The sequence below is a fragment of the Salmo salar genome, chromosome 08 (assembly GCF_965601325.2).
Source record: "Salmo salar chromosome 08, fSalSal1, whole genome shotgun sequence".
NCBI lineage: Eukaryota > Metazoa > Chordata > Actinopteri > Salmoniformes > Salmonidae > Salmo > Salmo salar.
Window position 1 is genome coordinate 7,328,156 of NC_138298.1, and position 22,214 is coordinate 7,350,369.

At 42.6% G+C, this 22,214-nt stretch overlaps 2 protein-coding genes across 2 annotated transcripts; both read left to right on the forward strand.

The window, feature by feature from the left end:
* Positions 1 to 1,963: 1,963 nt before the first annotated feature.
* LOC106609889 (N-acetylneuraminate-9-phosphate synthase) lies at positions 1,964 to 10,294 on the forward strand. Its single transcript, XM_014208923.3, has 6 exons — positions 1,964 to 2,200; positions 2,668 to 2,883; positions 3,005 to 3,104; positions 3,280 to 3,434; positions 3,676 to 3,942; positions 8,215 to 10,294. The coding sequence occupies exons 1-6, from the start codon at positions 2,069 to 2,071 to the stop codon at positions 8,416 to 8,418; spliced, it is 1,074 nt and encodes a 357-aa protein (XP_014064398.1). The 5' UTR covers positions 1,964 to 2,068; the 3' UTR covers positions 8,419 to 10,294.
* A 112-nt stretch (positions 10,295 to 10,406) lies between these two features.
* On the forward strand, positions 10,407 to 21,077 carry LOC123744189 (N-acetylneuraminate-9-phosphate synthase). Its single transcript, XM_045722689.2, has 6 exons — positions 10,407 to 10,638; positions 11,501 to 11,716; positions 11,837 to 11,936; positions 12,114 to 12,268; positions 16,654 to 16,920; positions 20,366 to 21,077. The coding sequence occupies exons 1-6, from the start codon at positions 10,507 to 10,509 to the stop codon at positions 20,567 to 20,569; spliced, it is 1,074 nt and encodes a 357-aa protein (XP_045578645.2). The 5' UTR covers positions 10,407 to 10,506; the 3' UTR covers positions 20,570 to 21,077.
* Positions 21,078 to 22,214: the final 1,137 nt, after the last annotated feature.

Genomic DNA, 22,214 nt, shown 5'->3' on the forward strand with positions numbered 1-22,214 from the left:
CTGGCCGGTTCCCCTCTCTCCACTGGGATTCTCTGCCTTTAACCCTATTACAGGGGCTGAGTCACTGGCTGACTGGTGTTCTTCCATGCCGTCCCTGGGAGGGGTGCGTCACTTGAGTGGGTTGAGTCACTGACGTGGTCTTCCTGTCTGGGTTGGCGCCCCCCCCCCCCTTTGGTTGTGCCGTGGCGGAGATCTTTGTGGGCTATACTCGGCCTTGTCTCGGGATGGTAAGTTGGTGGTTGAAGATATCCCTCCAGTGGTGTGGGGGCTGTGCATTGGCAAAGTGGGTGGGGTTATATCCTACCTGTTTGGCCCTGTCCGGGGGTTTCATCGGATGGGGCCACAGTGTCTCCTGACCCCTCCTGTCTCAGCCTCCAGTATTTATGCTGCAGTAGTTTATGTGTCGGGGGGCTAGGGTCAGTCTGTCACATCTGGAGTATTTCTCTTGTCTTATCAGGTGTCCTGTGTGAATTTAAATATGCTCTCTCTAATTCTCTTTTCTCTCTCTCTCTCGGAGGACCTCAGCCCTAGGACCATACCTCAGGACTACCTGGCATGATGACTCCTTGCTGTCCCCAGTCCACCTGGCCGTGCTGTTGCTCCAGTTCCAACTGTTTTGCCTGCGGCTATGGAACCCTAACCTATTCACCGGACGTGCTACCTGTCCCAGACCTGCTGTCCCAGACCTGCTGGAACCCTGACCTCTTCACCGGACGTGCCACCTGTCCCAGACCTGCTGTTTTCAACTCTCTAGAGATAGCAGGAGCGGTAGAGATACTCTCAAAGATCGGCTATGAAAAAGCCAACTGACACTTACTCGTGTTGCTGACTTGTTGCACCCTCGACAACTGCTATGATTATTATTATTTGACCATGCTGGTCATTTATGAACATTTGAACATCTTGGCCATGTGCTGTTATAATCTCCACCCGGCACAGCCAGAAGAGGACTGGCCACCCCTCATAGCCTGGTTCCTCTCTAGGTTTCTTCCTAGGTTTTGTCCTTTCTAGGGAGTTTTTCCTAGCCACCGTGCTTCTACACCTGCATTGCTTGCTGTTTGGGGTTTTAGGCTGGGTTTCTGTACAGCACTTTGAGATATCAGCTGATGTAAGAAGGGCTATATAAATACATTTGATTTGATTTGATATTTATCATACAAAAGATCCCAAACTCAAAGGGACGTTTCAAACGTGTACTCAACAAAGATGTCCAGCTGAATAAATACATTCAATACAGTGCCGTGTCCACTTACACCCTCAGCCCCCCCCCCCCCCCCCCCCTCCCTTCCACAAAGATGTACTTCGGTACTTTTCCACCACCCAGGATTTCTCTGTGCATGTCACAGGACTTCTAATCAGTCAGGAGAGGCCTTGAGTTATTGGGAGTGCGCATTCCTACAGTCCACTGCAGTCCACTAAACTTGTCATACACAAAGAGCTTAAACCTAGCACTACTTTCAATCTCTAAGGATATATAAAAACAATCAAAGAGGATATAATGCTATGCAAAGGTAAAGATATAAAGCAGTAATATAAAACAGTATTTTACACTCAACATAAATGTTTAAAAAAAGCTGCGTTCAACGTGGGTCTTTCTACCAGTAAAAAAAACAACAGCCTACGTATAAGACTATCTCCTACACTAATTGTCTAAACTGTGCATGAGAGAGAACTTGGTATCACTGTACCCATGTCCTTATTGAATATATTTGCAAATATCCTTATTTACATCTTATTTGCGTTTTTTTTGTTGACTGGTTCCAGGTTTGTTTGAGCTCTTGTCAAATGACAATAACGTGAGAACAATTCCATGAGGTGAAAAGAAACAGACCGGCACCCAGGCTAAATAAAACAATAAACCCTACCTGTCACTTTTTGCATAACTGGTCAGGATACTGGCATATCATTGGATGGGCTGACTTTAAGGATTTGGATAAAAGGGCAGGCGATAAGCAATTTCTTCCTTTTTCCACCGTGCAAGATTGCCTCTCACAATCTCATCCTTAAACATTGATTTGCCATAGACTATTAATCATTTAGCAACTTAATTTATCACTTTATTTGGAAAATGCCTCTGAAATTCGAACTTGGTCCTGGCAGGATGATTGGGGGTTCTAACCCCTGTTTCATTATTGCAGAAATAGGACAGAACCATCAGGGAGATATTGAAATCGCAAAGAAAATGATCAAGATGGCCAAGGTAATGGAAGCTAAATGAAGAGACATTGTAAGACTTTAAGGACTGGTTTCCTGGACACAGTTATGGACAAAAAGCATGCTGAATACAGAATATGGTCTTCATTGAAAGTAATTTTTGTCCAGGACTAGGCTTAATCTGTGTTAGCGTAAGTGTGGCTTTAGTGTGGCTTAAGCTTCAGTTTAATACAATAGGTTGGGTGACAAGATTCTCTGGGAGAATCGGATAGAAAGGAACACATATGCATGTATGAGTGTGGGGCAACTTAGCCATCCTGGATCCCTCCCATGTAAATCTTGCTTTAATAACCTCAAATCAAAAGCTAATGTAGAAATGGCAGGACTGAGGGGAAACGGTATTTTCTGCTGTGATGCTGATACTGTACTGCTGCTGTGCATGGATTTGCATAAATGGAAGGTGTGTGTGTGTGTGTGTTTGACACTATAACTCACGTTGGCATCAATTCACAGGACTGTGGGGCAGACTGCGCCAAGTTTCAGAAGAGTGAACTTGAGTACAAGTTCAACAAGCGTGCTCTGGAGCGTCCGTACACCTCCAAACATTCCTGGGGAAAGACATACGGTGACCACAAGCGCCACCTTGAGTTCAGTCATGAACAATATAGAGAGCTCCAGAAATATGCAAAGGAGGTTGGAATCTTCTTCACCGCTTCTGGAATGGACGAGGTAAGAGGTTATTCCATGATAAATGTCTATTGTATTTGTCTGCTGTGACTGTGTAGATATTCAAGCATGATTTCAAGCAAAACATGCATGACTATCCCAACTGCTTTGCATCGCTTGTTAGATGGCTGTGGAGTTCCTGGATGAGCTTGATGTGCCCTTCTTCAAAGTTGCCTCATGCGATGCCAACAATTTCCCCTATCTGGAACTGACTGCAAAAAAAGGTCAGTGATTTAAGTTAACACTGTGTTATATATGTACTATCTTTGCCACCTGTTACTGTGATAAAAGTGAAATGTTACCAATTTGATATACTCTGAATGTGCAGTCAACATGTGTAATATGTGGCATATCAGTAAAGTTAGTTTCTGTTGAAATTACAACTTTGTTTAACCTCAGGACGGCCTATGGTGATATCCAGTGGGATGCAGTCAATGGCGACAATGAGACGGGTCTATCAGACCGTCAAGGAACACAATCAGAACTTCACCATCCTACAGTGCACCAGTGCCTACCCATTGGACCCTGAGGATGTCAACCTATGTGTCATAGCAGTAAGACATCCCATTGGTTTATTACAAGGAAAGGGTTGTCAGGCAGGATCAGCAGGTTATCTGTTGTCACCCCAGAGTAATATCATAGGGAAACATAGGAAACAAGTGCTCAGCAATGAGAGAGAGAGAGAGCGAGAGAGCGAGAGAGAGAGAGAGAGAGAGAGAGAGAGCGAGTGAGAGAGAGAGAGATTAATTAATTGACCCATGGATTTTTACTCTCCCTTTTCCTGACATACTGTAGGAATACCAGAAGGAATTCCCTGATATTCCTATCGGATATTCTGGCCATGAGAGGGGAATCAGCATCACCGTGGCAGCAGTGGCAATGGGGGCAAAAGTCGTGGAGCGTCACGTGACCCTGGACAAGAGCTGGAAGGGCAACGACCACGAGGCGTCACTGGAGCCTTCTGAGCTGACAGAGCTGGTCAGAGCCATCCGCCTGGTGGGGCGGGCCCAAGGCACGGGCATCAAACAGATGCTACCCTGTGAGAAAGCCTGCCATGTCAAGGTGAGTTAGCCTCGGGAGGATTAAATGAAAATAAATATGACGTCATTTTTGGAGACTGTTATTACTATGAATGGTAAAGGGAAAATATTTATTTCGTATATTTTTGACATACAGTGCATTCAGAAAGTATTCAGACCCCTTCCCTTTTTCCACATTTTGTTACGTTACAGCCTTATTCTAAAATGTATTAAATCGTTTTTTTTCTCCTCTCATCAATCTACACACAATACTCCATAATGACAAAGACAAAAAAAAAGGGTTTTAGACATTTTTGCTAATTAATAAAAAATGTAAAACTGAAATAACACATTTACATACAGTACCAGTCAAAAGTTTGGACACACCTTTTTATTTATTTTTACTATTTTCAACAAAACTATGAAATAACATATATGGAATAATGTAGTAACCAAAAAAGTGTTAAACAAATCAAAACATATTTATATTTGAGATTCTTCAAAGTAGCCATCTTTGCCTTGATGACAGCTCTGCACACTCTTGACATTCTCTCAACCAGCTTCATGAGGTAGTCACCTGGAATGCATTTCAATTAACATGTGTGCCTTGTTAAAGGTTAATTTGTGGAATTTCTTTCCTTCATAATGCATTTGAGCCAATCAGTTGTGTTGTGACAAGGTAGGGGCGGTATACAGAAGATAGCCATATTTGGTAAAAGACCAAGTCCTTATCATGGCAAGAACAGCTCAAATAAGCATAATTACTTTAAGACATGAAGGTCAGTGAAAAGTTTATTCAAGTGCAGTTCAAAAAACCATCAAGCACTATGGTGAAACTGGCTCTCATGAGGACCGCCACAGGAAAGGAAGACCCAGAGTTACCTCTGCTGCAGAGGATAAATTCATTAGAGTTAACTGCACTTCAGATTGCAGCCCAAATGAATGCATCACAAAGTTCAAGTAACAGACACATCTCAACATCAACTTTTCAGAGAATACTGCATGAATCAGGCCTTTATGGTCGAATTGCTGCAAAGAAACCACTAGTAAAGGACACCAATAATAAGAAGAGACTTGCTTGGGTCAAGAAAAACGAGCATTGGACATTAGACCGGTGAAAATCTGTCCTTTGGTCTGATGAGTCCAAATTTTAGATTTTTGGTTCCGACTACTGTGTCTTTGTGAGACGCAGAGTAAGTGAACAGATGATCTCTGCATGTGTGGTTCCCACCGTGAAGCATTGAGGAGGAGGAGTAACAGTGCTTTGCTTGTGACACCATCTGATTTATTTAGAATTCAAGGCCCACTTAACCAGCATGGCTACCACAGCATTCTGCAGCCATACACCATCCCATCTGGTTTGTGCTTAGTGGGACTATCATTTGTTTTTCAACAGGACAATGACCCAACACACCTCCAGGCTGTGTAAGGGCTATTTGACCAATAAGGAGAGTGATAGAGTGCTGCATCAGATGACCTGGCCTCCACTATCACCCAACCTCAGTCCAATTGAGATGGTTTGGGATGAGTTTGACCGCAGAGTGAAGGAAAAGCAATCAACAATTGCTCAGCATATGTGAGAACTGTTGGAAAAGACTGTTGGAAAAAGATTCCAGGTGAAACTGGTTGAGATAATGCCAAGAGTGTGGGAGCGATTACAGTCTCAGGTCTTCTTGGTTATGAAGCTACAAGCTTGGCACACCTGTATTTGGGGTATTTCACCCATTCTTCTCTGCAGATCCTCTCAAGCTCTGTCAGGTTGGATGGGGACAGCTAGACAGCTATTTTCGGGTCTCTCCAGAGATGTTCGATCAGGTTCAAGTCTGGGCTGTGGCTGGGCCACTCAAGGACATTCAGAGACCTGCTCGAAGCCACTCCTATGTTGTCTTGGCTGTGTGCTTAGGGTCGTTGTCTTGTGGGAAGGTGAACTTCGCCCCGGTCTGAGGTCCTGAGCGCTCTGGAGAAGGTTTTCATCAAGGATCTCTCTGTACTTTGCTCAGTTCATCTTTCCCTCGATCCTGACTAGTCTCCCAGTCCCTGCTTCTGAAAAACATCCCCGCAGCATGATGCTGCCACCACCATGCTTCACAGTAGGTATGGTATTGGCCAGGTGATGAGCGGTGCTTGCATTCAAGCCAAATAGTTCAATCTTGGTTTCATCAGATCAGAGAATCTTGTTTCTCATAGTCAGAGTCCTTTAGGTGCTTTTTGGCAAACTCCAAGCGCGATGACATGTGCCTTTTACTGAGGAGTGGCTTCTGTCTGGTCACTCTACCATAAAGGCCTGATTGGTGGAGTGCTGCAGAGATGGTTGTCCTTCTGGAAGGTCCTCCCATCTCCACAGAGGAATGCTGGAGCTCTGTCAGAGTGACCATCGGGTTCTTGGTCACATCCCTGACCAAGGCCCTTCTCCCCCGATTGCTCAGTTTGGCCGGGCAGCCAGCTCTAGGAAGAGTTTTGGTGGTTCTAAACTTCTTCCATTTATGAATGATGGAGGCCACTGTGTTCTTGGGGACCTTTAATGCTGCAGAAATGTTTTGGTACCCTTCCCCAGATCTGTCCCTCGACATAATCCTGTCTTGGAGCTACAGACAATTCCTTCAATCTCATGGCTTGGTTTTTGCTCTGACATGCACTGTCAACTCTGTGACCTTATACAGATAGGTAAGTACCTTTCCAAATCATGTCGAATCAATTTAGTTTACCACAGGTGGACTCCAATCAAGTTGCAGCAACATCTCAAGGACGATCAATGGAAACAGGATGCACCTGAGCTCAATTTCTGTGTGCTTAGGGTCACTGACTCTGAGTAAAGCCAGTGTCTATGTATGCGGATGACTCAACACTATACACGTCAGCTACTACAGTGACTGAAATGACTGCAACACTCAACAAAGAGCTGCAGTTAGTTTCAGAGTGGGTGGCAAGGAATAAGTTAGCCCTAAATATTTCTAAAACTATAAGCATTACATTTGGAACAAAACACTCACTACAGCTCAACTAAATATTGCAATAAATAATGTGGAAATTGATCAAGTTGAGATGACTAAACTGCTTGGAGGAACCCTAGATTGTAAACTGTCATGGTCAAAACATATTGATGCAGTAGTAGCTAAGATGGGGAGAAGTATGTCTATAATAAATGATGCTCTGCCTTTTTAACAACACGATCAACAAGGCAGGTCCTACAGGCCCTAGCTTTGTCTCATCTGGACTACTGTTCAGTCACTGTTCAGTCACAAAAAATGACTTAGGAAAATTGCAATTGGCTCAGAACAGGGTAGCATGGCTGGCCCTTGGATGTACAGAGAGATAATATTAATAATATGCATGTCAATCTCTCCTGGCTCAAAGTGGAGGAGAGATTGACTTCATCACTACTTTTATTTATGAGAGGTATTGACATGTTGAATGCACCGAGCTGTCTGTCTAAACTACTGGCATACAGCTCGGACACCCATGCATACCCCACAAGACATGCCACAAGAGGTCTCTTCACAGTCCCCAAGTCCAGAACAGATTATGGGAGGCACACAGTGCTACATAGAGCCATGACTACATGGAACTCTATTCCACATCAAGTAACTGACTAAAGCAGTAGAATTTGATTTTAAAAAAACACCTTATGGAACAGCGGGGACTGTGAAGCAACACAAACATTGGCACAGGCACATGCATACACACACACGATAACATACGCACTATACATACACATGGATTTAGTACTGTAGATATGTGGTAGTGGAGTAGGGGCTTGAGGGCACACAGTGTGTTGTGAAATCTGTGAATGTATTGTAATGTTTTTAAAATGGTATAAACTGCCTTAATTTTGCTGGAACCCAGGAAGAGTAGCTGGGGATCCATAATAAATACAAAATACACATTTTGAGTTTCATAGCAAAGGGTCTGAATACTAATGTGAATAAGGTATTTATGTTTTGCAAACATTTCTAAAAACCTGATTTTGCGTTGTCATTATGGTGTATTGTGTGTAGATTGATGAGGAAAAGTTTTATTTAATACAGTTTAGAGTAAAGCTGTAATGTAACAAAATCTGGAAAAAGTGCTTGGCTCTGAATAGTTTCCGAAGGCACTGTATATACAAAATGTACCAATAATATACTAAATAAATATTTTTCCCATTGACATTTGTAATAATAACTTTCTCCCAAAATTGTTATATTCACTTTCATTTAAAAGGTAGGCCCATTATGTTTGTCATAAACCTCCCTTACATCAAGTATTATCTTTGTACTGTATAACCTACAACAGCACATACTGCAGGAGGAAATCTCCATATTATTTTCTCTTTCAGCTGGGGAAGTCAGTGGTGGCTAAGGTGGCGATCCCCAAAGGCACGGTGCTGAGTATGGATATGCTGGGGGTGAAGGTGGGCGAGCCGAGGGGCGTCTCTCCTGAAGACATGGCTCAGCTGGTGGGCAAGGCCGTCACAGAGGATGTGGAGGAGGATGGGAGCATCACGCCACGTATGGTGGACGGCTACAACAACAAGGGCTGACAAACATGTTAACATGCTGACTAGACCAGTGTTATGATACTGATGGTATGTCAGGACAAATGGTCTGTTTACATGTCTACCATTGTGGCTAGATGGAGTAGGCCTACATCTTCATCTAGTGGTCATGTCAGCATTGTAGCAACGCCTAACCCTTATCATTTTCCTCACTTTAACCTCAGTCTCCTAACCTGCTATGTTATTTCACCAAACCTAATGTGTTGGTTCCCCTAATCAGCCACGTTAATTTCCGCAACCAGCTATGTAAACAGACCATCAATCCAACATACGATCAGTATCACCAGACGGCCACGATGCCTGCGGGAGCGTTGCAAAATCAATGTGCTATTATTCAATCATTTAACTGCTCATGCGCATCAATGGGCGTCTGCATAGCCAGGCGATAAATAGAACTTGGTTCTATTTCAGACCCTTAATGCCTGCAAGTCCCTCCTCTCCCATCTGCTCATTGGTTTTCACGAGCATACTAACCCACCTGGGTGACTGAAAGACGAACGAGAAGAGATTCATCAAAGAACGCTATCTGAAAACGAACTAGGCTTCCCCTTTCATCTGTGGATTCATTGTCGGAGTGGAGAACATGATTTTGTATGACCCCAAAAATTCTAAAAAGATCCATCAAAAAAAGGGACGCTATTTTTTAATTAAACTAACAAACCAATGTTATGACCCAGGGCAAATTAGCTAGCAATAGTTCCATAACCATGAATGAGTCGTGTGTTTCAACCTGTCCCCAAAATAATATAGTGTAGTTTGTTTTGCTGATTTAACCTGCGTGTATGAACGTGTCTGATGGGGATAGTTGAAATGAATATGTTCATGGTGGACGCACTTGAGGGGCTGGTTTGGTGAAGCGGCATTCGCATGTTGATTTTGTCCATCCACATCAGATGCGATCATGACACTAAGGTTAAAATATCAAAGCCAACTGTGAACAAACTATATTCATTTGTGGACAGGTCGAAACAATCATGGACATTTAGGTAGCTAGCTGTTGCTAGTTAGTTTGTCCTGTGAGATGAACATTGAGTTGTTATTTTACCTGACATGCATCTTTTCCTGAATTTAGCTGTTTCTTTGTACAATTTTGACCCGGAGTCGTACAAAATCGCGTGTTTCTCTACTCCAACGATAAATCCACAGATGAAAAGAGACACCTAGTTAATTATCTTCAATGAATCTCTCCTCGTGTGTTTGTATCTTTTTCCTGATATCCAATAAGGAGGCGACAATCAACACACTGTGCATCTCAAATAGAACCAAGTTCTACTGTAGCTCTTGGCCACGCAGAGATGTGGGGGAAATGATTGAATAACATGTAAGTGGAACAAAAACTTCAAGTAAAAACTCAAATTGGAAAAACTATTTAGTAACCTGAAATAAAATAAGCAAGAAAAACATTTGAAAAGCTAAAACTATATTGAAACTACAATTTCAAGTCTGAAAACTAACTAAACTAAACTTAATTTCAAATAAAAATCAAAAAACAAATAAAGGTTTTATATTAAATTACAAAACCAAGTAACTTTGGTGATCGGTGAGGTTTGCTTGTTAGGAATCACGTTGGCTCTATTAATTGCATTTCTATCTGCAACGTTTGACTACTGAACATGGCACTGGGCGATGTATAATCAGAAGTAAGTTTAAAAAAATAATAATATTGATGGAAACAAACAGATTAGAATATAGTAGACTTGACTGTCTATATAAGGTACATTTATTTACATATGTGTGGTGGATGTTTACTTTACTTTTCTATATCAGAGGATGTGAAATAGAATTTGGTGTTTAAAAGGTCAAATACAATGTATACAAATAATGATTGACTACTCCTATAATAAAACATTATTCATTACAATGTCTCACATTTTGACTCTTGAGAATCCTGACCTGTGAGTGAATGGAGAACCTTTATTTTGAAACATGAGTGGAGGAATCCACAACGTGTAAATTAGCTTGACTTTTTCCGCGAGAACCAACACCTGACTGTCTCATTACTTCTGGCTCAGAGCAAGCGAACATCTTATCGCTACAAAAAGTTTAGGAAACCGCATTTATCACATTTCCAAAATGCCTCTGAAATTCGAGCTTTGCCCTGGCAGGATGATTGGGGGTTCTAACCCCTGTTTCATTATTGCAGAAATTGGACAGAACCACCAGGGAGATATCGAAATTGCCAAGAAAATGATCAAGATGGCCAAGGTAATGTTAGTAGCAACATTTGAATGAGTTTTCTTAGCTCAGCTGCTGTATTGGGGACCATGGTACTGACTTACTTGCTAGTAAACTAGCAGCTACTTTAGTATAAAGTAGATTCCAGTGCCCACAGAACTGTAAAATGACAGTAGTTCTGCTACTAACTGCTGTTGCTTGCTGGGGCTGTATTTAAAATGGTGAATTTGTGACATTGAGACCATGGGCATCTATTGGTCAATTTAGTCAGGACTAATAATGGTGGATACGGAATTCCTACCAGAGCCAGAGATGTGGCACAGATGCCCAACCTCATATACACAATTATCACACCATTTGACTGTTTTATGAAAAGGCAGTGGGTGTGTTAGCTACAGATTTACGATATAATGTGATTTAACCAAAGATTTTTGGTATCCATTCAAGTTTCAAGTCAAGTTTAAGCTTTTTAATTTCACGTGCACAAGTAGTGAAATGCCTTTCTTGCCATAGTTACAGGTTAGGTACTGTTTGGTGTAGCACAGTGACATTTCGACCAACCTTAACTTGGCGATACTATCTTTTGTTTTTGATTCAGCCAAACATCTATCTTCTAAAATGTCAGTGTCCAGTTGCAGGTGATGCATTTAAATGTATTAAGGTTTTGCTCCATGAGTAATCCAACAATGTCTTTGTCGCCATCTTGTCTATTTCAAATCTTCTCTCATTGTTCGAGACAGGTGAGTGTCATCATGACATGTGGCACTTTGGGGTGTGGACCCACCTGTCTCAATCAATGAGAGAAGATTTTAAACAAGGTTCCCTCCTCATCCTCATTGGCAACACATTTTACAACTATTTTACCCTACTCATATTGAAAATCAATTCACAGGACTGTGGGGCAGACTGCGCCAAGTTTCAGAAGAGTGAACTTGAGTACAAGTTCAACAAAGGTGCTCTGGAGCGTCCGTACACCTCCAAACATTCCTGGGGAAAGACATACGGTGAGCACAAGCGCCACCTTGAGTTCAGTCATGAACAATATAGAGAGCTCCAGAAATATGCAAAGGAGGTTGGAATCTTCTTCACCGCTTCTGGAATGGACGAGGTAAGAGGTTATTCCATGATAAATGTCTATTGTATTTGTCTGCTGTGACTGTGTTTATATTCAAGCATGATTTCAAGCAAAACATGCATGACTATCCCACTGCTTTGCATCGCTTGTTAGATGGCTGTGGAGTTCCTGGATGAGCTTGATGTGCCCTTCTTCAAAGTTGCCTCGTGCGATGCCAACAATTTCCCCTATCTGGAACTGACTGCAAAAAAAGGTCAGTGATTTAAGTTAACACTGTGTTATATATGTACTACATCTTTGCCACCTGTTACTGTGATAAAAGTGAAATGTTACCAATTTGATATACTCTGAATGTGCAGTCAACATGTGTAATATGTGGCATATCAGTAAAGTTAGTTTCTGTTGAAATTACAACTTTGTTTAACCTCAGGACGGCCTATGGTGATATCCAGTGGGATGCAGTCAATGGCGACAATGAGACGGGTCTATCAGACCGTCAAGGAACACAATCAGAACTTCACCATCCTACAGTGCACCAGTGCCTACCCATTGGACCCTGAGGATGTCAACCTATGTGTCATAGCAGTAAGATTTCCCATTGGTTTATTACAAAAAAAGGATTGTCAGGCAGGATCAGCAGGTTATCTGTTGTCAGGCAGGATCAGCAGGTTATCTGTTGTCACCCGAGTAATATCATAAGGAAATATAGGGTGTGTCAAGTGCACCGCAATGAGGGTGCGTCAAATGCACGGCAATGAGAGAGAGAATGAGAGAGAACGAGAGAGAATGAGAACGAGAGAGAGAGAGAACGAGAACAAGAGAGAGAGAACGAGAACAAGAGAGAGAACGAGAACAAGAGAGAGAGAGAACGAGAGAATGAGAGAGAATGAGAACGAGAACGAGAGAGAGAAGACCGAGAGAGAGAGGGAAATAGAGAGAGAACGAGAGAGAGAGAACAAGAGAGAGAACGAGAGAGAATAAGAACGAGAGAGAACGAGAACAAGAGAACGAGAGAGAACGAGAACAAGAGAGAGAACGAGAGAGAACGAGAGAGAACGAGAACAAGAGAGAGAGAACGAGAACAAGCGAGAGAGAACGAGAGAGAACGAGAGAGAGAACGAGAGAGAGAGCGAATGAGAACGAGAGAGAATGAGAACGAGAGAGAGAGAGAACGAGAGAGAGAGAGAACGAGAGAGAGAGAATGAGAACAAGAGAGAGAACGAGAGAGAGAATGAGAACAAGAGAGAGAGAGAACGAGAACGAGAGAGAGAACGAGAACAAGAGAGAGAGAGAACAAGAGAGAAGGGAGAACAAGAGAGAGAGAGAGAACGAGAGAGAACGACAACAAGAGAGATAGAACGAGAGAGAACGACAACAAGAGAGAGTGAGAGAGAGAGAACGAGAGAGAGAGCGAGAGATAGAGAACGAGAACAAGAGAGAGAGCGAGAGAACAAGAGAGAGAGAGAACGAGAACAAGAGAGAGAAAGAGAACGAGAACAAGAGAGAGAAAGAGAACGAGAACAAGAGAGAGCGAGAGAACGAGAACAAGAGAGAGCGAGAGAACGAGAACAAGAGAGAGAGAACAAGAGAGAGAGAACAAGAGAGGGAGAGATAGAGAACGAGAACAAGAGAGAGAACGAGAACAAGAGAGAGAGAGAACGAGAACAAGAGAGAGAGAGAGAACGAGAACAAGAGAGAGCGAGAGAACGAGAACGAGAGAGATCGAGAGAACGAGAACAAGAGAGCGAGAGAGTGAACAAGAGAGAGAGAGAACAAGAGAGAGAGAGAGAACAAGAGAGAGAGAGAACGAGAACAAGAGAGAGGACGAGAACAAGAGAGAACGAGAACAAGAGAGAGCGAGAGTACAAGAGAGAGAGAGAACAAGAACAAGAGAGAGAGAGAACGAGAACAAGAGAGCGAGAGAGAGAACAAGTGAGAGAGAGAACAAGAGAGAGTGAGAGAACAAGAGAGAGAACGAGAGAGAGAGAGAGAACAAGAGAGAGAGAATGAGAACAAGAGAGAGGACGAGAACAAGAGAGAGAACGAGAGAGAGAACAAGAGAGAGAGAGAACGAGAGAACGAGAGAGGACAAGAGAGAGAACAAGAGAAAACGAGAACAAAAGAGAACGAAAACGAGAGAGCGAGAGAGAGAACAAGTGAGAGAGAACGAGAGAGAGAACAAGAGAGAGAGAGAATGAGAGAGAGAATGAGAACGAGAGAGAGAGAACGAGAACAAGAGAGTGAGAGAACAAGAGAAAGAGAACGAGAACAAGAGAGAGAGAACGAGAACAAGAGAGAGAGAACAAGAACAAGAGAGAGAGAGAGAACGAGAACAAGAGAGAGAGAGAGAACAAGAGAGAGAACGAGAACAAGAGAGAGAGAGAACGAGAACAAGAGAGAGCGAGAGAACGAGAACAAGAGAGAGCGAGAGAACGAGAACAAGAGAGCGAGAGAGTGAACAAGAGCGAGAGAGTGAACAAGAGAGAGAGAGAGAACAAGAGAGAGAGAGAGAACAAGAGAGAGAGAGAGAACGAGAGAGAGAACGAGAACAAGAGAGAGGACGAGAACAAGAGAGAGCGAGAGAACGAGAACAAGAGAGAGCGAGAGAACGAGAACAAGAGCGAGAGAGTGAACAAGAGCGAGAGAGTGAACAAGAGAGAGAGAGAGAACAAGAGAGAGAGAGAGAACGAGAGAGAGAACGAGAACAAGAGAGAGGACGAGGACAAGAGAGAGCGAGAACAAGAGAACGAGAACAAGAGAGAGCGAGAGTACAAGAGAGAGAGAGAACAAGAACAAGAGAGAGAGAACGAGAACAAGAGAGCGAGAGAGAGAACAAGTGAGAGAGAGAACAAGAGAGAGTGAGAGAACAAGAGAGAGAACGAGAGAGAGAGAGAACAAGAGAGAGAGAATGAGAACAAGAGAGAGGACGAGAACAAGAGAGAGAACGAGAGAGAGAACAAGAGAGAGAGAGAACGAGAGAACGAGAGAGGACAAGAGAGAGAACAAGAGAAAACGAGAACAAAAGAGAACGAAAACGAGAGAGCGAGAGAGAGAACAAGTGAGAGAGAACAAGAGAGAGAACAAGAGAGAGAGAACAAGAGAGAGAGAGAATGAGAGAGAGAATGAGAACGAGAGAGAGAGAACGAGAACAAGAGAGTGAGAGAACAAGAGAAAGAGAACGAGAACAAGAGAGAGAGAGAACGAGAACAAGAGAGAGAGAACAAGAACAAGAGAGAGAGAGAACAAGAGAGAGAGAGAACGAGAACAAGAGAGAAGGAGAGAACGAGAGTGGGAACAAGAACAAGATAGAGAGAGAACGAGAACAAGAGAGAGAGAGAACGAGAACAAGAGAGAGAGAACGAGAACAAGAGAGAGAGAGAACAAGAGGGAGAGAGAGAGAACAAGAGAGTGAGAGAACAAGAGAGAGAGAGAACAAGAGAGAGAGAACAAGAGAGAGAGAGAGAACAAGAGAGAGAGAGAACGAGAACAAGAGAGAGCGAGAGAACAAGAGAGTGGGAACGAGAACAAGAGAGAGAGAGAACGAGAACAAGAGAGAGAGAGAACGAGAACAAGAGAGCGAGAGAGAGAACAATTGAGAGAGAACAAGAGAGAGAGAGAACAAGAGAGAGAGAACGAGAACAAGAGAGAACGAGAACAAGAGAGAGAGAGAACGAGAACAAGAGAGAGCGAGAGAACAAGAGAGTGGGAACGAGAACAAGAGAGAGAGAACGAGAACAAGAGAGAGAGAGAACGAGAACAAGAGAGCGAGAGAGAGAACAATTGAGAGAGAACAAGAGAGAGAGAGAACAAGAGAGAGTGAGAGAACAAGAGAGAGAGAGAGAACAAGAGAGAGTGAGAGAACAAGAGAGAGAGAGAACAAGAGAGAGTGAGAGAACGAGAAAGAGAGAACAAGAGAGAGAGAACGAGACCAAGAGAGAGGACGAGAACAAGAGAGAGAACGAGAACAAGAGAGAGAGAATGAGAACGAGAGAGAGAGAGAACGAGAACAAGAGAGAGAACGAGAGAGAGAACGAGAGAGAACGAGAGAGAACGAGAACGAGAGAGATAGAACAAGAGAGAGAGAGAGAACGAGAGAGAACAACAGAGAGAGAACAACAGAGAGAGAACAACAGAGAGAGAACAAGAGAGAACAAGAGAAAACGAGAACAAGAGAGAGAGAACGAGCGAGTACGAGAGAGAAAGAGAACGAGAATGAGAACAAGAGAGATAATGAGAACAAGAGAGAGAGAACGAGAGAGAGAACAAGAGAGAGAGAAAACAAGAGACAAAGAACGAGAGAGCGAATGAGAACGAGAACAAGAGAGAACGAGAACAAGAGAGAACGAGAAAGAGAGCACTAGAACAAGAGAGAGAGAACGAGAACAAGAGAGAGAGAGGACGAGAACAAGAGAGACCGAGAGAGAGAATTAGAGAACAAGAGAGAGAACAAGAGAGAGAGAGAACGAGAGAGAACGAGAACAAGAGAGAGAGAACGAGAACAAGAGAGAACGAGAACGAGATCAAGAGAGAGAGAAAGACAACAAGAGAGAGAACGAGAACAAGTGAGAGAACGAGAACAAGAGAGAGAGAGAGAGAACGAGAACAAGAGAGAGAGAAAGAGAGAGAACAAGAGAGAACAAGAGAGAGAGAAAATGAGAACAAGAGAGAGAACGAGAGAGAGAGAGAACGAGAACAAGAGAGAGAGAGAACGAGAACAAGATAGAGAGAACGAGAACAAGAGAGAGAGAGAGAACGAGAACAAGAGAGAGAGAGAGAACGAGAACAAGAGAGAGAGAAAGAGAACGAGAGAGAGGTAGAATGAGAACAAGAGAGAGAGAGAATGAGAACAAGAGAGAGAGAACAAGAGAGAGAGAGAGAACAAGAATTTGACAGATTTCTGTTCAGGCCACCACTGAAGGAAATGAATTGACCCATGGAATTTTACTCTCCCTTTTCCTGACATACTGTAGGAATACCAGAAGGAATTCCCTGATATTCCCATCGGATATTCTGGCCATGAGAGGGGAATCAGCATCACCGTGGCAGCAGTGGCAATGGGGGCAAAAGTCGTGGAGCGTCACGTGACCCTGGACAACAGCTGGAAGGGCAACGACCACGAGGCATCACTGGAGCCTTCTGAGCTGACAGAGCTGGTCAGAGCCATCCGCCTGGTGGGGCGGGCCCAAGGCACGGGCATCAAACAGATGCTACCCTGTGAGAAAGCCTGCCATGTCAAGGTGAGTTAGCCTCGGGAGGTTTAAATGAAAAAAAATATGACGTCATTTTTGGAGACTGTTATTACTATGAATGGTAAAGGGAAAATATTTATTTCGTATATTTTTGACATACAGTGCATTCAGAAAGTATTCAGACCCCTTCCCTTTTTCCACATTTTGTTACGTTACAGCCTTATTCTAAAATGTATTAAATCGTTTTTTTTTTCTCCTCTCATCAATCTACACACAATACCCCATAATGACAAAGACAAAAAAAAGGGTTTTAGACATTTTTGCTAATTAATAAAAAATGTAAAACTGAAATAACACATTTACATACAGTACCAGTCAAAAGTTTGGACACACCTTTTTATTTATTTTTACTATTTTCAACAAAACGACGAAATAACACATATGGAATCATGTAGTAACCAAAAAAGTGTTAAACAAATCAAAACATATTTATATTTGAGATTCTTCAAAGTAGCCATCTTTGCCTTGATGACAGCTCTGCACACTCTTGACATTCTCTCAACCAGCTTCATGAGGTAGTCACCTGGAATGCATTTCAATTAACATGTGTGCCTTGTTAAAGGTTAATTTGTGGAATTTCTTTCCTTCATAATGCATTTGAGCCAATCAGTTGTGTTGTGACAAGGTAGGGGCGGTATACAGAAGATAGCCATATTTGGTAAAAGACCAAGTCCTTATCATGGCAAGAACAGCTCAAATAAGCATAATTACTTTAAGACATGAAGGTCAGTGAAAAGTTTATTCAAGTGCAGTTGAAAAAACCATCAAGCACTATGGTGAAACTGGCTCTCATGAGGACCGCCACAGGAAAGGAAGACCCAGAGTTACCTCTGCTGCAGAGGATAAATTCATTAGAGTTAACTGCACTTCAGATTGCAGCCCAAATGAATGCATCACAAAGTTCAAGTAACAGACACATCTCAACATCAACTGTTCAGAGAAGACTGCATGAATCAGGCCTTTATGGTCGAATTGCTGCAAAGAAACCACTAGTAAAGGACACCAATAATGTGTGCTTAGGGTCGTTGTCTTGTGGGAAGGTGAACTTCGCCCCGGTCTGAGGTCCTGAGCGCTCTGGAGAAGGTTTTCATCAAGGATCTCTCTGTACTTTGCTCAGTTCATCTTTCCCTCGATCCTGACTAGTCTCCCAGTCCCTGCTTCTGAAAAACATCCCCACAGCATGATGCTGCCACCACCATGCTTCACAGTAGGTATGGTATTGGCCAGATGATGCGCAGTGCTTGCATTCAAGCCAAATAGTTCAATCTTGGTTTCATCAGATCAGAGAATCTTGTTTCTCAGAGTCCTTTAGGTGCTTTTTGGCAAACTCCAAGCGCGATGACATGTGCCTTTTACTGAGGAGTGGCTTCTGTCTGGTCACTCTACCATAAAGGCCTGATTGGTGGAGTGCTGCAGAGATGGTTGTCCTTCTGGAAGGTCCTCCCATCTCCACAGAGGAATGCTGGAGCTCTGTCAGAGTGACCATCGGGTTCTTGGTCACATCCCTGACCAAGGCCCTTCTCCCCCGATTGCTCAGTTTGGCCGGGCAGCCAGCTCTAGGAAGAGTCTGGTGGTTCCAAACTTCTTCCATTTATGAATGATGGAGGCCACTGTGTTCTTGGGGACCTTTAATGCTGCAGAAATGTTTTGGTACCCTTCCCCAGATCTGTCCCTCGACATAATCCTGTCTTGGAGCTACAGACAATTCCTTCAATCTCATGGCTTGGTTTTTGCTCTGACATGCACTGTCAACTCTGTGACCTTATACAGATAGGTAAGTACCTTTCCAAATCATGTCGAATCAATTTAGTTTACCACAGGTGGACTCCAATCAAGTTGCAGCAACATCTCAAGGACGATCAATGGAAACAGGATGCACCTGAGCTCAATTTCTGTGTGCTTAGGGTCACTGACTCTGAGTAAAGCCAGTGTCTATGTATGCGGATGACTCAACACTATTCACGTCAGCTACTACAGTGACTGAAATGACTGCAACACTCAACAAAGAGCTGCAGCTAGTTTCAGAGTGGGTGGCAAGGAATAAGTTAGCCCTAAATATTTCTAAAACTATAAGCATTATATTTGGAACAAAACACTAATTTAAGCTCAACTAAATATTGCAATAAATAATGTGGAAATTGAGCAAGTTGAGATGACTAAACTGCTTGGAGGAACCCTAGATTGTAAACTGTCATGGTCAAAACATATTGATGCAGTAGTAGCTAAGATGGGGAGAAGTATGTCTATAATAAATTATGCTCTGCCTTTTTAACAACACGATCAACAAGGCAGGTCCTACAGGCCCTAGCTTTGTCTCATCTGGACTACTGTTCAGTCACGTGGTCAGGTGCCACAAAAAATGACTTAGGAAAATTGCAATTGGCTCAGAACAGGGCAGCATGGCTGGCCCTTGGATGTACAGAGAGATAATATTAATAATATGCATGTCAATCTCTCCTGGCTCAAAGTGGAGGAGAGATTGACTTCATCACTACTTTTATTTATGAGAGGTATTGACATGTTGAATACACCGAGCTGTCTGTCTAAACTACTGGCATACAGCTCGGACACCCATGCATACCCTACAAGACATGCCACAAGAGGTCTCTTCACAGTCCCCAAGTCCAGAACAGATTATGGGAGGCACACAGTGCTACATAGAGCCATGACTACATGGAACTTTATTCCACATCAAGTAACTGACTAAAGCAGTAGAATTTGATTTTTTTTAAAACACCTCATGGAACAGCGGGGACTGTGAAGAACCACAAACATTGGCACAGGCACATGCATACACACACACGATAACATACGCACTATACATACACATGGATTTAGTACTGTAGATATGTGGTAGTGGTGGAGTAGGTGCCTGAGGGCACACAGTGTGTTGTGAAATCTGTGAATGTATTGTAATGTTTTTAAAATTGTATAAACTGCCTTAATTTTGCTGGAACCCAGGAAGAGTAGCTGGGGATCCATAATAAATACAAAATACACATTTCGAGTTTCATAGCAAAGGGTCTGAATACTAATGTGAATAAGGTATTTATGTTTTGCAAACATTTCTAAAAACCTGATTTTGCGTTGTCATTATGGTGTATTGTGTGTAGATTGATGAGGAAAAGTTTTATTTAATACAGTTTAGAGTAAAGCTATAATGTAACAAAATCTGGAAAAAGTGCTTGGCTCTGAATAGTTTCCGAAGGCACTGTATATACAAAATGTACCAATAATATACTAAATCAGTATTTTTCCCATTGACATTTGTAATAATAACTTTCTCCCAAAATTGTTATATTCACTTTCATTTAAAAGGTAGGCCCATTATGTTTGTCATAAACCTCCCTTACATCAAGTATTCTCTTTGTACTGTATAACCTACAACAGCACATACTGCAGGAGGAAATCTCCATATTATTTTCTCTTTCAGCTGGGGAAGTCAGTGGTGGCTAAGGTGGCGATCCCCAAAGGCACGGTGCTGAGTATGGATATGCTGGGGGTGAAGGTGGGCGAGCCGAGGGGCGTCTCTCCTGAAGACATGGCTCAGCTGGTGGGCAAGGCCGTCACAGAGGACGTGGAGGAGGATGGGAGCATCACGCCACGTATGGTGGACGGCTACAACAACAAGGGCTGACAAACATGTTAACATGCTGACTAGACCAGTGTTATGATACTGATGGTATGTCAGGACAGATGGTCTGTTTACATGTCTACCATTGTGGCTAGATGGAGTAGTCCTACATCTTCATCTAGTGGTCATGTCAGCATTGTAGCAACGCCTAACCCTTATCATTTTCCTCACTTTAACCTCAGTCTCCTAACCTGCTATGTTATTTCACCAAACCTAATGTGTTGGTTCCCCTAATCAGCCACGTTAATTTCCGCAACCAGCTATGTAAACAGACCATCAATCCAACATACGATCAGTATCACCAGACGGCCACGATGCCTGCGGGAGCGTTGCAAAATCAATGTGCCCATTATTCAATCATTTAACTGCTCATGCGCATCAATGGGCGTCTGCATAGCCAGGCGATAAATAGAACTTGGTTCTATTTCAGACCCTTAATGCCTGCAAGTCCCTCCTCTCCCATCTGCTCATTGGTTTTCACGAGCATACTAACCCACCTGGGTGACTGAAAGACGAACGAGAAGAGATTCATCAAAGAACGCTATCTGAAAACGAACTAGGCTTCCCCTTTCATCTGTGGATTCATTGTCGGAGTGGAGAACATGATTTTGTATGACCCCAAAAATTCTAAAAAGATCCATCAAAAAAAGGGACGCTATTTTTTAATTAAACTAACAAACCAATGTTATGACCCAGGGCAAATTAGCTAGCAATAGTTCCATAACCATGAATGAGTCGTGTGTTTCAACCTGTCCCCAAAATAATATAGTGTAGTTTGTTTTGCTGATTTAACCTGAGTGTATGAACGTGTCTGATGGGGATAGTTGAAATGAATATGTTCATGGTGGACGCACTTGAGGGGCTGGTTTGGTGAAGCGGCATTCGCATGTTGATTTTGTCCATCCACATCAGATGCGATCATGACACTTAAGGTTAAAATATCAAAGCCAACTGTGAACAAACTATATTCATTTGTGGACAGGTCGAAACAATCATGGACATTTAGGTAGCTAGCTGTTGCTAGTTAGTTTGTCCTGTGAGATGAACATTGAGTTGTTATTTTACCTGACATGCATCTTTTCCTGAATTTAGCTGTTTCTTTGTACAATTTTGACCCGGAGTCGTACAAAATCGCGTGTTTCTCTACTCCAACGATAAATCCACAGATGAAAAGAGACACCTAGTTAATTATCTTCAATGAATCTCTCCTCGTGTGTTTGTATCTTTTTCCTGATATCCAATAAGGAGGCGACAATCAACACACTGTGCATCTCAAATAGAACCAAGTTCTACTGTAGCTCTTGGCCACGCAGAGATGTGGGGGAAATGATTGAATAACATGTAAGTGGAACAAAAACTTCAAGTAAAAACTCAAATTGGAAAAACTATTTAGTAACCTGAAATAAAATAAGCAAGAAAAACATTTGAAAAGCTAAAACTATATTGAAACTACAATTTCAAGTCTGAAAACTAACTAAACTAAACTTAATTTCAAATAAAAATCAAAAAACAAATAAAGGTTTTATATTAAATTACAAAACCAAGTAACTTTGGTGATCGGTGAGGTTTGCTTGTTAGGAATCACGTTGGCTCTATTAATTGCATTTCTATCTGCAACGTTTGACTACTGAACATGGCACTGGGCGAT

Bases quoted from the DNA above. Each gene is read 5' to 3' on its own strand.
- LOC106609889 (XM_014208923.3), top strand. From the start codon at position 2,069: ATGCCTCTGAAATTCGAACTTGGTCCTGGCAGGATGATTGGGGGTTCT. The intron at 2,201-2,667 runs GTAATGGAAGCT...ATCAATTCACAG, and splicing joins AAATGATCAAGATGGCCAAG to GACTGTGGGGCAGACTGCGC. The intron at 3,943-8,214 runs GTGAGTTAGCCT...TTTCTCTTTCAG, and splicing joins AGAAAGCCTGCCATGTCAAG to CTGGGGAAGTCAGTGGTGGC.
- LOC123744189 (XM_045722689.2), top strand. From the start codon at position 10,507: ATGCCTCTGAAATTCGAGCTTTGCCCTGGCAGGATGATTGGGGGTTCT. The intron at 11,717-11,836 runs GTAAGAGGTTAT...ATCGCTTGTTAG, and splicing joins CCGCTTCTGGAATGGACGAG to ATGGCTGTGGAGTTCCTGGA. The intron at 12,269-16,653 runs GTAAGATTTCCC...GACATACTGTAG, and splicing joins TCAACCTATGTGTCATAGCA to GAATACCAGAAGGAATTCCC.